Raw genomic sequence first — 14,569 nt, forward strand, 5'->3', positions numbered from 1 at the left:
TGACTGTTTGAGTCGCATAATGCAATACCTGTTCCTCTGGCTTAACGTTACACTGTTTCTCACACCGCAGGATTGCTTCACATTATTCTGAGATGTAAAACCATTTTTCTCTTTCTTTTCTCCAGTGCTGGGCTGTCTTTTGCTCAGGCATGGGACACTCCCACTGCTTTTAATGATATGTTTTGCTTCAAATTGGTGTCCTTTACGCTGGAACTGAGTCACCTTCTTGTAAACAGGTAAATGTGGGAGTCAAGGAGGGGAAAATATACGCTTGCCTCTCCAAGGTGGGTGTCGTTAATTAGATGGGACATTAGGGTTCATTACTTCAAGTAATGGCACTCCCTCTTCACAAGTCTCAATGGCAGAGATTGCAAACGTTCACCAGGGCTGCACGAAGCCTTTGAAGGTCACTGCCCTCTCCAACTCAATGGGCATTTAAAACAGGCTACAAGCCAGGGTAGTACAGTGGTTTGAGCACTGGACTATGACTTTGGAGACCAGAGTTCAAATCCTCACTTGGGCATGATATCCATTGGGCAAGTCACACACCCTCGGCTTCAAAGGAAGGGAATGGCAACACTTTTCTGAAGAAATCTTGCCAAGAAAACCTTGTGGTAAGTTCACCTAAGGGACACCATAGCTTGAAACAGACATGAAGGCATGCAAAAACTCTTCAATAGCTTAGTGCAAACCCTCGTGACCGTAAAGCAAAGAAGTGACTACTTTGGCACGTAATATGTCTGCTTTCATTTGATTCCAGAAGTGAAGCAAGATCAGCTTTGCTTCATACTTGGAATGTTGGATTACCAGGGGATATCACGAATGTACAAAAAACTATCTTCCTTGAACCCCTAAAGAATCATGGTTATCAGTCAGAGTTGACAATACTGGATAGACAAAGGGTCTGTTTTAGCATAAGGGTAGTTTCTTATGTTGAGGACCTAATTTGCTTTCTGAGGCTAAGCAGGGAAACCATCAAAGCAAGACAGGGATCTCCAGAAAGCAGTAGGAAAACATCCTGCCTGAAACCTTGGAGAGTCATTGCTGCCCATCAGAGTAGATAGAATTGGAGTAGATGGACTCATGCCCCATCTACACTTCCCTATATCCCAGGATCTGATCCCAGATTATATGCTTTGGACTGGATGAGTCTACACTGCCAGATCATCTGAGATAAGCAGATTTTTTTCATGTTCAAGAAATAGTTTTCTAAGATCTACAGAGACACTCACTGGAACACCCCAGCAAGCGAGAGTCCAAAAGTGGCAGGCTCAAACCCAGAACCTCAATCAATGGCTGATACCAAATGAGAGACTCCCCGCTGGGCACACAGAAAACTGGGTGACTTGGAAGGCACTGAACAGACTGCGCTCTGGCACCACAACATGCAGAGCCAATCTTAAGAAATGGAGCTACAAAGTGGAATCCACGACATGCGAGTGTGGAGAAGAGCAAACTACAGACCACCTGCTGCAATGCAACCTGAGTCCTGCCACATGCACATTGGAGGACCTTCTTGCAGCAACACCGGAGGCACTCCAAGTGGCCAGCTACTGGTCAAAGGACATTTAATCAACTACCAAGCTTGCAAACTTTGTGTTTTGTTTGTTTGTTTGTTAAAAAATGCAATGCAATTTGTTTGGTCTGCCCCTGACATGATAAATAAATACCATCCTTGTGGGAGGTTTCTCTTTTGTCCTCACATGGGGAGATGGAGCTGACAGAAGGAGCTCAACGCACTCTCCACTGATTTGAACCACTGACTTGTCAGTCAGTAGTCCTGCCGGCACAAGGGTTTAACTCATTGCGCCACCAGGAGCTCCACATGCAGATGATCTGAGTTGACATCCTGGGATATAGGCCAGTGTAGATCCAGTCTCAGTACAAACCACTTTTTTGTGCTAGAGAAGGGAGAGATCTTTGCCGGAGCCTGCGTGCTGTGTTTAGAGCCTATCAGTAGCTTTTTAGGACCTGATTCCAAGCTTTTCCAAAGGAAAAGGGAAAACAAATTGGCCCTACTAATAGAAATAGTGAGTTCTGCTGCTCCTTTTTGGAGCAACCCAAGAGCTCTGCAGAACCAGCACCAGAACCGGTTTTCATTACTGAAGCACAGCCAAGAAACACATGAAGCAATCTCAGAAGAATGATGTTCCTCTGAATGGGTGCATGCATGTTGCTCGCTCTATCTCCTTATCATCTCACACCCCAATCTGGGATTAAGGAAAAGGTCTTTCTAATTAGACCTGTCCAGACATGTCTTGTCTCGATACCTCTCTGTCTCATTAAACAATAGAACATAAAATTAAGTGCCGATAATTTCTAATCAATTCCAAAGTCTCACTTTTAAGAAAAATATTTTATTATATTTTGTTTTGAATTCAGGTGCTAATATGGCTTCTTTACCCAAATCATCTTCCTTTTCCTTTATGGTGGGTATCTACAACTGAATAAGAAACCATAAATAAATGAAGAGTTCTGAAGTGGAAAGGGCTTCTGTTTTCCCTGGTCAGTTAAAAACCAAATATTTTAATTTTGACTCTTGGACCCTTCCCTGTTTGTTACTAGACCTCTCATTATTGGAGCGTTTCAATTCATCCTTCTTGAAAGCACACTCTACACGCTTATTCCAAAATGAGTTCAATTACATTTGATGGATCTTAGTTCCTTCCCAGTTTGGTGTCCTGTTGGACTAACAACTCCATCGTTCCCATTTGCCATGACTATGTTTATCTGGCGTAATGGGAGCTGATGTAGTAGTTTGGGGTGTTGTGCTTAAGACTAGGGTTTGAACCTTTGCTTTACCTAGAAACTCAGTAAGGTTCTTGGGCAACTCACACTCTCTCAATCTTGGAGGAAGGAAAAGGAAAACCCTCTCTGGACAAGTCTTTCCAAGAAAAAACAGTAGAAGTCGAAAATTATTTGAAGGTACAAAACAATAGCAATAAGGTTGGTGGAAGACTGCAAGCAAGCATGTTTTGAACTGCGGCCTGAAACACATAAAGGAAACTACGACAAATTTGGTGAACTGGATCCATTTACTTGTGGACTCAGAACAGTTTTTTTTAATTGTGTCAGAAGTGAATTGAGAATATACTGCAAGTCGCTTCTGGTGTAAGAGAACTGGCCGTCTGCAAGGATGTTGCCCTGGGAAGGCCCGGCTGTGTCACCATCCTATGGGAGGCTTTTCTCTTGTCCCTGCATGTGAAGCTGGGGCTGACAGACAGGAGCTCACTCCAACTTGCAGATTCGAACTGCCAACCTTCAGATCTTCAAGTCAGTTGGCACAAGGGTTTAACCCATTGCGCAACCACGGCTCCCACTCAGAACAGTATCTAGCAAGAAGGGCAGAGAGTGCATGCCAGGTATTGCATTTCTCCCCTTCTTCCAAATTCCTGACATCTCCACTCTCCAGGAATAGAATGCTGGGTGTGCCAGTTTCCAATGGGACTTCCTCTTCACCAGAGATTGGCCAAGTTCCTCTTTGAGCTACAGCTACCACTAGACCTTCTCTAGAAAGTAACTTTGCGGAGGCCTCAACATATTGCGACCCACTGGCACAGTGGTCTTAGGTGTATTTCATGAAGTCATAGAGTTGAAAGAGGCCACAAAGGCCATCCAGTCCAACCCATTCTGTCACGAAGGAACATATAATGAAAGCACCCCTGACAGATCGCCATTCAGCCTCTGCTTAAAAACCTGCAGAGAATGAAACTCCACCACTCTCTGAGAAGGCAGCATATTCCATTGCCCATCACTTCCTATTAGGACACATAAATAAATTCCCATTGAGCTTGGTAGGACAACTCTGCCACATGAACAATACTAAAGACAATTCTTATTTTATCCTTTCTTTCTTAAAAAGTAGAACGATGCCAAATTGATGGTGCCTTTTCCAATCTGTGCTCCAAATGGATCTGTCTGTCCAAAGTCACTTGCAAAGATCTCTCCCACATCAAAGAAAACAGACTCTCAGGCAGAGAAGTTGCAACGTTTTCCTCCTTGGATCTTATGCTTGAGGAAATGACCTCCCCCCACGCTCTGCCATCAAACCACATCTTGTTTTTATTTCAGTGGCCCTCGGTATCTACTGGGATTTGGTTCCTATTATATACAACTCACATTATAAACAGGGTAGCCAAAAGTCATAAAGAGGGTTACATATTTAATAACACCATAGAAAAGGCAAAGGTTTCCCCTGACATTAAGTCTAGTCATGTCCGACTCTGGGGGATGGTGCTCCATTTCCATTTCTAAGCCAAAGAGCTGGCGTTGTCTTTGGTCGGCATGATTGCATGGAGCGCCGTTACCTTCCCGCAGAAGAAGTACCTATTGATATATTCACATTTGCATGTTTTTTTTAACTGCTAGGTTGGCAGAAGCAGGAGCTCACCCTGCTCCTCAGATTCAAACCACCAACCTTTCAGTCAGCAAGTTCAGCAGCTCAGCGGTTTAACCTGCTGCACCATCAGGGGACCCCTATCATTCACATATGAAAAATGCATTACATGATGTGGCCCACCCTATGCAATGATATTGGTGTCCATTAAAATGCAAAAACCAAGCTTGGATATACATTTTTGGTCAGATCTATGGATGCAGAACCTGTGGATATTTGGGGGCGGGGCAGATAAGGTAGCAAAATAATGTCTAAATGATAGACAAATGCAAAGACAAAGGTTGGAATAAAATAATATATTTATTTATTTATTATTTGAACTTATATGCCGCCACTCCCCTGGGGCTCGGAGCGGCTTACAAGAACAGGCTAAAATCGAACACAAAAAATTAAACATTGCAACCTTGAATTTTGGAATCATACACCCATATTTCCACCTTGATTTTTGGAATAATTGAATTGAAATATATGTACACACACACACACACACACATTCCCACTTTGATTTTTGGAATATTTGAATATGTATAAACATGAAAGGTTGCAGGTTTGAATCTGGGGAGCGGGGTGAGCTCCCACTGTTAGCCCCATCTTCTGCCAACCTAACAGTTCGAAAACTTGGAAGTGTGAGTAGAGCAATAGGTACCACTCCATGCGGTCATGCCGGCCACATGACTGTAGAGGTATCTACAGACAACGCCAGTTCTTTGGCTTAGAAATGGAAATGAGCACCACCCCCCAGAGTCAGATACGACTCTATCTATCTATCTATCTATCTATCTATCTATCTATCTATCTATCTGATATGTACATACATACATACATACATACATATAAAACATGCATATTCAATTATTCCAAAAACTCAAGGTGGGAACTTGTATGCGTGTACATACACACACAGCATGATTTTTGGAAGAAGTGAATGTGATACACACACACATACCCAACCTTGAGTCTTGATTTTTTGCATTTGTAGATAATGGACACTATTATACTATCCTATACAGAATGGAATAGTGGCAAGCTGAGGAGAGTTGCAAGTAATGACAGTGGTCGCAGGTTTGAATCCGGGGAGTGTGGTGAGCTCCTGCTGTTAATCCCAGCTTCTGCCAACCTAGCAGTTTGAAAACATGCACATATGAGTAGATCAATAGGTACCGCTCCATGCAGTCATGCCGGCCATATGACCTTGGAGGTGTCTATGGACAATGCTGGCTCTTCAGCTTAGAAATGGAGATGAGCACCACCCCCCAGAGTCAGACACGACTGGACTTAAGGTCAGGAGAAAACCTTCACCTTTACCTATCTATCTACCTATCTATATATAAACGTGCATATTCAATTAGTCCAAAAAATCAAGGAGTGGGTGTGTTGAATAACGCATATTCAATTATTCCAAAAATCAAGGTGGGAATTTGTATCCGTGTATACACACACACACACACACACACATGCTGGCACACACACATACACACCTTGATTTTTGGAATAAGTGAATGTGATATACACACACATACCAAACATTGAGTCTTGATTTTTTGCATTTGTAGATAATAGACACTATTATACTATCCTATACAGAATGGATACACACACACACATACACACACACATGCTGGCACACACACACACACCTTGATTTTTGGAATAAGTGAATGTGATACACATATACAGACATTCCCAAACTGAGTGGGTGTGTATACATATAACGCATATTCAATTATTCCAAAAATCAAGGTGGGAATTTGTATGTGTGTATACACACACACATGCTGGCACATACACACACACACCCCTTGATTTTTGGAATAAGTGAATGTGATACACACACACACATACCAAACCTTGAGTCTTGATTTTTTGCATTTGTAGATAATGGACACTATTATACTATCCTATACAGAATGGATATATATAGATATATATAGATATATATATATATATACACACACACACACCTTGATTTTTGGAATAAGTGAATGTGATACACATATACAGACATTCCCAACCTTGAGTCTTGATTTTTTGCATTTGTAGATAATGGACACTATTATACGATCCTATAAGTGGCAATCCGCGGAGAGTTGAGCCCGTGCGGGTTCAGAGACCTCGGAGGCGGTGTCCCGGGACGGGAGGCGTCGCCAAGAGCTGGGGAGCCTCCCCCTTGGGCCAGCCCTCTGCGCAGGCGCAGTAGAGGCGCGCCGGGCTCCTTGGGCGTCCCTCCTTCTGCAAGGAAAGGAAGGAGGGAAGGCTTGAGGAAAGCAGGAGGGAGGCGGGCGGCGCGTGCGGGCCCGTGACGTGTGGCGGTTGCCATGGGACGCGCCGCCCCTATAAAGACCCGCGCGCCAAGGCACTTTCCCAACAAAGTCCAGAGAGGAGGAGAGCAAAGAGGAGAAGGAAGAGGAGGAAGAGAAAGGGAAGGAGGCAGCGTGAAACCTTGGGAGGAAAGGAAAGAGCAAGGGAGAGGGAAGGACGAAAGAGAGGGTTTAGAGAGAGGCGGCTCCCCTTCCCTCCCTCGCTCCCTCCCTGCGTGGACTCGGGGCTTTGGGAGCTTTCATGAAACGCCTGGTGGCCTGGGACCAGGCATGCCTCCCTCTCCCGCCCTCGGCCTTTAAATCCATGGAAGTGGCCAACCTCTACTACGAGACGGACTGTCTGCCGGCGGCCGTGAGCAAGCTGCACGCGCGGGGAGGGCCCGTGGGGGCCCCGCGGCCCATGTCCGAGCTGAGCCTGGGCGAGCACGAGCGGGCCATCGACTTCAGCCCTTACCTGGACCCGCTGGCCTCGCAGCACCCGCACCAGCACGCGCCTCCTCCACCCGCGGCCACGGCAGGGGGCAACTTCGAGCCGCTTCCCTCCGGCAACAACCACAACAGCAGCAGCAGCAGCAACCCGGACTTCCTCTCCGACCTTTTCTCCGAGCAGGACTACAAAGCCGGGAAGAAGCAGCAGCACCAGCAGCAGCAGCAGCAGCACCCCGACTACACCTACATCAGCCTGGCCAAGCATAGCCACCACCCGCACCTCCACCAGGGCCAGAAGGCCTCTCTCTTGGGCTGCTTCTCGCCTCACATGGTGGAGACCAAAGTGGAGCCCGTCTTCGAGCACTTGGACTCGTGCAAAGCCGGCCCGCGCAAGGAGGACGCCGGCGGGGGAGGCGCGGCGGCCCTCGGGGGCCTCTCCTCGCCTTACGGCAGCGCCGTCCGCTCCTACTTGGGCTACCAGTCGGTGCCCAGCGGGAGCAGCGGGAACCTTTCCACCGCCTCTTCCTCCAGCCCGCCGGGGACCCCCAACCCTTCGGATTCCTCCAAGTCCGGAGGCAACCACTACGCGGCCTCGGGAGGAGGGAGCAACGGCGGCGGCGGGAAGAGCAAGTCCAAGAAGTCCCTGGACAAGCACAGCGAGGAGTACAAGATCCGGCGCGAGCGCAACAACATCGCCGTCCGCAAGAGCCGCGACAAGGCCAAGATGCGCAACCTGGAGACGCAGCACAAGGTGCTCGAGCTCACCGCCGAGAACGAGCGGCTCCAGAAGAAGGTCGAGCAGCTCTCCCGGGAGCTCGGCACCCTCCGGAACTTGTTCAAGCAGCTCCCCGAGCCCCTCTTGGCCAACGCCGGGCACTGCTAGCCCGCGGAGACTCGGCCTCCCTTTGGACTCCCTGCTGGGAAAGGGATTGGGGAGAGGAGGGGGGGGGGCAAAGGATGCCAAAAAGAGAAGCCAAAAGGGCTCTTCCTCCTCCAGAGTGGAATGCAGAAACAGAGGCTGGAGGGCCATCTGTCGGGGGTGCTTTGAATGCCATTTTCCTGCTTCTTGGCAGGGGGTTGGACTGGGTGGCCCATGAGGGCTCTTCCAACTCTGTGATTCTATGGAAAAGTTTGGGGTTTGTGGATTTGTTGTGTTGCCTTTCTTCCTGCCTTCCCTTCTTCTCCAAGGAGGCCTCCTTTAGACTACTTTCTCAAACTCTTCCCGGCCCAGCATGTTGGACTTCAGCGCCCAAATTCCCCGCACATTAGTCCTGGGAGCTGAAGTCCAAAGCGCATGGCAGAGAGAAGGTGATAGTATGATAGCTGGGTCCGAAGCTCTGAGCCTTACGCTGTTTCTGCTCCTTTGGGAGCACTGTTTGCGCAACGCAGAACAAACACAGATATTATAGAAGGAATGTAAGAGTTCTTTAATGGTAAAACCCTAACCCTTATGCAAAACCTTACCCTTACCCCTAATCCTAGCCCAAACCCTAATCCTAACCCAAACCCTAAACCTTACCCTAAGCCTAGCTCCTAACCCCTAATCCTAACCCTACCCCAAACCCTAACCCGAAACCTTATCCTAACTCTCCCCTCCTTTCTGTCCTTCCACCAAATGCAACTACTAAGTATATTCCCAGCGTCAGTGTTCTGCTCTCCCCTTCCCTTATCCGCATCCGCCATTGCGGAATGTGCACAATGCTCAGAGCTTCCGGACCCAGCTATCATACTATCACCAAGAGAAGTTTGTACATTGTGGAATTGATTCAGTTCAATGTGTTGTCAAAGGCTTTCGTGGCCAGAATCACTGGGGCCCCTTCCACACAGCTGAATAAGATCCCACGCTATCTGCTTTGAACTGGATATATGGAAGTGTGGACTCAAATAACCCAGTTCAAAGCAGATATTGTGGGTTATTCTGCCTTGATATTATGGGAGATAAGGCTGTGTGGAAGGGCCCTGGGTTGCTGGGTTGCTTTCCCAGGCTGTATGGCCATGTTCCAGAAGCATTCTCTCCTGACATTTCGCCTGCATCTATGGCAGGCATCCTCAGAGGTGGTGAGACCTCTGGAACATGACCGTTCAGTCCGGAAAACTCACAACAACCCAGTGGTTCAGTTCAGTTGGAGACCACTTTTGACTGCCATGGCTCGATGCTGCTAGAACCTGGGAGCTGCAGTTTCCCAAGGTCTGCCAAAGAGGAGATTAGCACCTTAGGGAGTTGAGCATGTATCAGGCCAACTTGAGCCTGCCAGGTGTTTTGGACTTCACCTCCCACAATTCCTAACAGCCTCAGGCCCCTTCCTTTTCCCCCTCAGCTGCTTAAGCGGCTGAGGGGGAAAAGGAAAGGACCAGAGGCTGTTAGGAATTGTGGGGCTTGAAGTCCAAAACACCTGGAGGGCCCAAGTTGGCCCATACCTGATCTACACACTGTAGAACTAATAATAATAATAATAACAACAATAGCAATAATAACTTTTATTTGCTATCTGCCTCTCCTCACAGCTTGAGGCAAGTAAAGACAGTGGAGTTTCCATCTCTGGAGGGTTTGGATGGCCATCTATCAGGAGTGCTTTGGTTTATGGCAAGGAGTTTGAACTGCATAGTTTTTGTGGTCTCTTAACCTTTTCTGAAAATGGATAAAACAAAGGACCATAATAATAATAATTTGTGTTTCAAATAATAATAATAATAATAATAATAATAATAATTCAGGACCATAAAATAATAACAATTTGCTCAAGCAACCAGAAATTACACTTACCTGGCATCTGCCAATCCCTCTGGGTCCTTTCCACATAGCCGTATAATCCAGAATCTATATCAAGGCAGAAAATCCCACCATATCTGCTTTGAAATGGGTTATATGAGTCCACACTGCCATGTATTCCAGTTCAAAGCAGATAAATGTGGGATTTTCTGCCTTGATAGGGCCCTGGGTCAGTTCATTGAGGGCCCTTCCACACAGCCCTATAACCCAGAATATCAAGGCAGAAAATCCCACCATACCTACTTTGAACTGGGTTATCTGAAGCTCTTTCTGCATAGCTGAATAAAACCCCACATCTACTTTGAACTGGAATATATGGCAGTGTGAACTCAGATGACTCAGTTCAAAGCAGATATTGTAGGATTTTCTGCCTTGATTTTCTGGGCGACATGGCTGTGTGGAAGGGCCATGAGTCTGCACTGCTATATATCCCAGTTCAAGGCAGATGTGGGATTTTATTCAGTTCTGTGGAAGGGGGATGACAGTCTAATATTTATTTAAAAACATAGAATCAAAATTGAAAGCACCAATACTGACCAGATGTCGTTTTGACACCACATCTGAATGCTCTGAAGTTTTGGGGTCTATAGTTTAGTGAGGCACCAGAAGAAGGTGGAAGTTTGCAAAGACACCTCCCAGGATCCCATGGCAGGAAAAGAGGTGCTGAAATGCATGAATTCTACAGTGTACTTGAACCCCAAGTTGGGAAAGCCGGGGAGGGGGAGCGGGAATTGTTATAAGATATATATCTCTATATAGGGAGAGAGAGAGAGAGAGAAGGCCCAGAGGGTTTACATATATATTATATTATGGTTTTATTTTGTGTGTGCCTTTAATTGACACTCTGATGTTGGGAGAAGCCTTTCTGGCTGCAACTGTGCTTTAGAACTCCTTCGGCTGGCGGGGGGAGTCTCCTGCCCATTTCCACCCAAAGGCATCCTTATTTTCCTCCTCCACAACTTCACTTATATTTTTTTCTGATGATGCCAAATCGAACACAAGCCATGGTAGTTCAGATCAGATATATTTTCAGGGTTGTTTCTCCCCCCCCCCTTTCCTTTTTTTTGTTGGTTGAATGTTAGTGTTATTTAAGGAGTAAAGAAAGAGAGAGATATAATAGCATAAAAGTTGAGAGAAAGGGAGTCTGGAGTGATGCAATCTTTAAAACATGGCTGGGAAGCTCGCTCGCTGCACATGATGCAACTTCGTGTAACTGTCAGTCATGGATTGAGTAATCTGTTAAAGATGTTCTTACAGGTTTTTTTTATTATGATAAAGAATGATCTATTTCTATATATATATGTATATATATAAAGGACATATGTATATTTTGGGATCTATGCATTCTTGCTACCAAGCATTAATGAACAATTTTAATAAAACTTTATTGCTAGGATGGACAATGAGAGCTTGTTTTTTAAAGTCATTCACAGCAACAAAGGTTTACATTCGTGGGAGAGAGGAGACGGTGGCGCGGGGGGGGGGGGGGGGGTCTTGAACCACCATGCAGGTGGTTGGTTAACCCTGGCATTGCTTCTATCCAGCTAAACAAGTTCTGGATTTCTCTCACCATCTAGCTAAAAAATTGCTGCTCATTCTTTCAAGCCCAAGAGAATTGGAAGATAACCAGCACAGTAAGTCTCTGTGTTCCCTCCTTATTTTCAAAATACCGATTTATTATAATATGAGTGGGATGTTGGGGTGGGATAAGGCAACATTAAAAAAGGAGAGTAATGCCTGTGCCTGTGAAGATTTTAATGCAAATGCTCCGTTGATGTCTGCTTGGTTTGATTAGAGCCAATAAGTGCACCTGCATTGTAGAATTAATGCAGTTTGGGACCATTTTAACTCCCATGGCAAAACTCTGGAATCATGAGATTTGTAGTTTGCTGAGGCACCAACACATTTGGGCAGAGAATACTAAAGGGCTTGTAAAACTATAACTCCCCTGATTCCATACCATTGAACTATGGCAGTTAAAATGGTTTTAGAACTGCATTAATTCTACAGTGTAGATTCACCCACTATTTCAGATGGGTTTCGCTTATTGATAGGAAGGATATAGAAGTATGTGTTATCAAAACCTTTCATGGCCGGAATCGCTGGGTTGCTGTGGGTGTTCCAGTCTCCTTTGGAGGCTTTTAAATAGAGGCTGAGTGGCCCTCTCTTGGGGGTGCTTTGAATGTGATTTTCCTGCTTCTTGACAGGAGATTGGACTGGCTGGCGCATGAGGTCTCTTCCAACTCTATGATTCTATGGCCATGTTCAGAAGCATTCTCTCCTGACATTTCACCCACATCTATGGCAGGCATCCTCAATGTGTGGCAGGCATCCTCACAATCTGTGAGGATGCCTGCCATAGATGTGAGTGAAATGTCAGGAGAGAATGCTTCTGGAACATGCCCATACAGCCCGGAAAACTTGCAGCAGCCCCGATATAGAAGTAAAATGAAAGTTTTGAACTCTATGTGGAGGAAAATACATTTGAGTTTGTGCAGGGCAATTTCTTTCACTTTCGCGTGTACATGAGAAAGCTGTTCCAAGTAACTTTACTATGGGCGATTTAACTAAAGTTTCTAGAAAGGGGTGGACAATCTATGCCAGGGGTCCTCAGACTTTTGAAACAGAGGGCCAAGTCACAGTCCCTCAAACTGTTGGAGGGCCAGATTATAATTTGAAAAAAACATGAATGAATTCCTATGCACACTGCACCTATCTTATTTGTAGTGCAAAAAAAAAAACTTTAAAAAAATACAATAATTAAAATGAAGATCAATTTTAACAAATATAAACTTATTAGTATTTCAATGGGAAGTGTGGGTCTGCTTTTGCCTGATGAGATAGGATTGTTGTTGTTGTGTGTTTTCAAGTTGTTTCAGACTTAGGTTGACCCTGAGCGAGGGCCGGGTAAATGACCTTGGAGGGCTGTATCCGGCCCCCGGGCCTTAGTTTGAGGACCCCTTATCTATGCCATCAGAGCAACTTCTAGAATGTGATTGGGGAGGATCCCATTACATTCCGAGAATCCCATATTTTAGTGTGGTAGTTAAACAAGTTTCTAATTCTCAGTGTTGAGGTGAAATTGAGCATATTGGGTTAAGATATGCAAATGTGTCTAAGCAAGGGTGTGAACTCTGATATTCGGGTTCATTGTATTTTTTCAGATTCTTTTAAAATTCATAGATTTTAGGGGTAAAATTAAGAGTTAGAGCTGACATGGGCAAACTTTGGCTCTCCTGGTGTTTTGAACTTTTAACTCCCACCATTCCTAACAGCCCCAGGCCCCTTCGTTTTCCCCCTCAGCCACTTAAGTGGCTTAAGCGGCTGAGGGGGGAAAGGAAGGGGCCTGAGGCTGTTAGGAATGGTGGGAGTTAAAAGTTCAAAACACCAGGAGAGCCAAAGTTTGCCCATGCCTGAGTTAGAGGCTTGCCGAACAGTCTTAAGCAATGGGGTTGTCCTGGAAAGCCTTGACACTAGCAGAAAGATGAGAAGGCACAATAAGTGCAATCCTTGTCTCCCAGCTTAGCATCTGCCATATTAAAGTAAATTAGATGCAAATTGTCTTAATTGCACCAAGCAAAAATAAGGCAATTAGCTCCAGCCTCTGGCTCCTTGTGGATTTCCAATGCTGACTTCAGGCACAAAACTCCTGCCCTTTTTCTAACCCATCAGCCTTACGTTGTCATTCATTTTTTTAATGATTCTGCCATTCAAGGGGAAATATGTGTTATATTCAGACTGAATGCAGGCAGAGCCTAAGTGGATGCATGTCTGTGGACACAAGCAAGTGACAAAGGCTGTAAGGGCAGGATGGGGTAATGGTTCTGTCCCACTGTTGGGCTTCCCAGAAACATCTGTCTGGCCACTGTCTAAACAGAATGACGGACTTTATGTTCTTAAAAAATGGTGCCAAATGTGCTTCCCAGGCTTTGAGAAATCATGTGAAGGATTTCTCAAAGCCTGGAAGCTGAACTTTCCTGGCCTTGTCGCTCTTGTCTCTGTGTTGCTTGTAAAATGTGAACAGTGCCTGGAGTTTACAATGTGTACATACATGTGCACACTCATGCTCGGTGTGTGTGTGTGGATGAAGGATTCAAAAAAAGGATTGACAAGCTGGAACATGTCCAGAGAAGAGCGACCAAAATGATAAAAAGTCTGGAAACTAAGCCCTATGAAGAGCAGCTGAGGGAACTGAGTATGTCTAGCTTGCAAAAAAAGAGGACTGAGAGGGGACATGGTTAAATATTTGAAAAGATGCCACATTGAGGAGAGGACAAGCTTGTTTCCCGTTGCTCTGGGGACTAGGCCATGGAGCAATAGATTTAAATTGCAGGCGAAGAGGTTCCATCTAAACATTAGGAAGAACTTTCTGTCAATTAAGAGCTCTTCAAAGGTGGAATGTGCTGCCTCAGAGAGCGCCGGAGTCTCCTTCTCCGAAGGCTTTTGAATGGAGGCTGGATGATCAGATGTTGGGAGTGCTTTGATGGTGTGTTCCTGCATTGAAGGGGGCTGGGCTGGATGGCCCTTGTGGTCTTTTTCAGCTCAGTGAATCTATGTTTTGGTCCTATGCTATGGATGTTTGTTAAAGCATGTCTTCCTCCTAAGCTCTGATATTCAGATCCTATAGCAGTGGTTCTCAATCTTCCTAATTCCCTT

The 14,569-nt window shown here is 45.6% G+C and overlaps 1 protein-coding gene and 1 long non-coding RNA gene across 3 annotated transcripts in view; both read left to right on the plus strand.

The window, feature by feature from the left end:
- The first annotated feature begins 311 nt into the window (after positions 1-311).
- Positions 312-14,569, plus strand: part of LOC132772588 (uncharacterized) — a 47,450-nt gene continuing 33,192 nt past the window's right edge. For both annotated transcript variants that reach the window (XR_010909925.1, XR_010909924.1), the window contains exons 1-2: positions 312-614; positions 11,491-11,547. This is a non-coding gene — a long non-coding RNA (uncharacterized lncRNA). The remainder of the gene's footprint in view (positions 615-11,490; positions 11,548-14,569) is intronic.
- On the plus strand, positions 6,708-11,316 carry CEBPB (CCAAT enhancer binding protein beta). Its single transcript, XM_060772122.2, has one exon. It carries the CDS (start codon positions 6,956-6,958, stop codon positions 8,024-8,026), a length of 1,071 nt encoding a protein of 356 aa, XP_060628105.2. The 5' UTR covers positions 6,708-6,955; the 3' UTR covers positions 8,027-11,316.

The sequence above is a fragment of the Anolis sagrei genome, chromosome 4, assembly GCF_037176765.1.
Source record: "Anolis sagrei isolate rAnoSag1 chromosome 4, rAnoSag1.mat, whole genome shotgun sequence".
Classification (NCBI taxonomy): domain Eukaryota; kingdom Metazoa; phylum Chordata; class Lepidosauria; order Squamata; family Dactyloidae; genus Anolis; species Anolis sagrei.

Coding starts and splice junctions, on each gene's coding strand:
- CEBPB (XM_060772122.2), top strand. CDS start 6,956: ATGAAACGCCTGGTGGCCTGGGACCAGGCATGCCTCCCTCTCCCGCCC.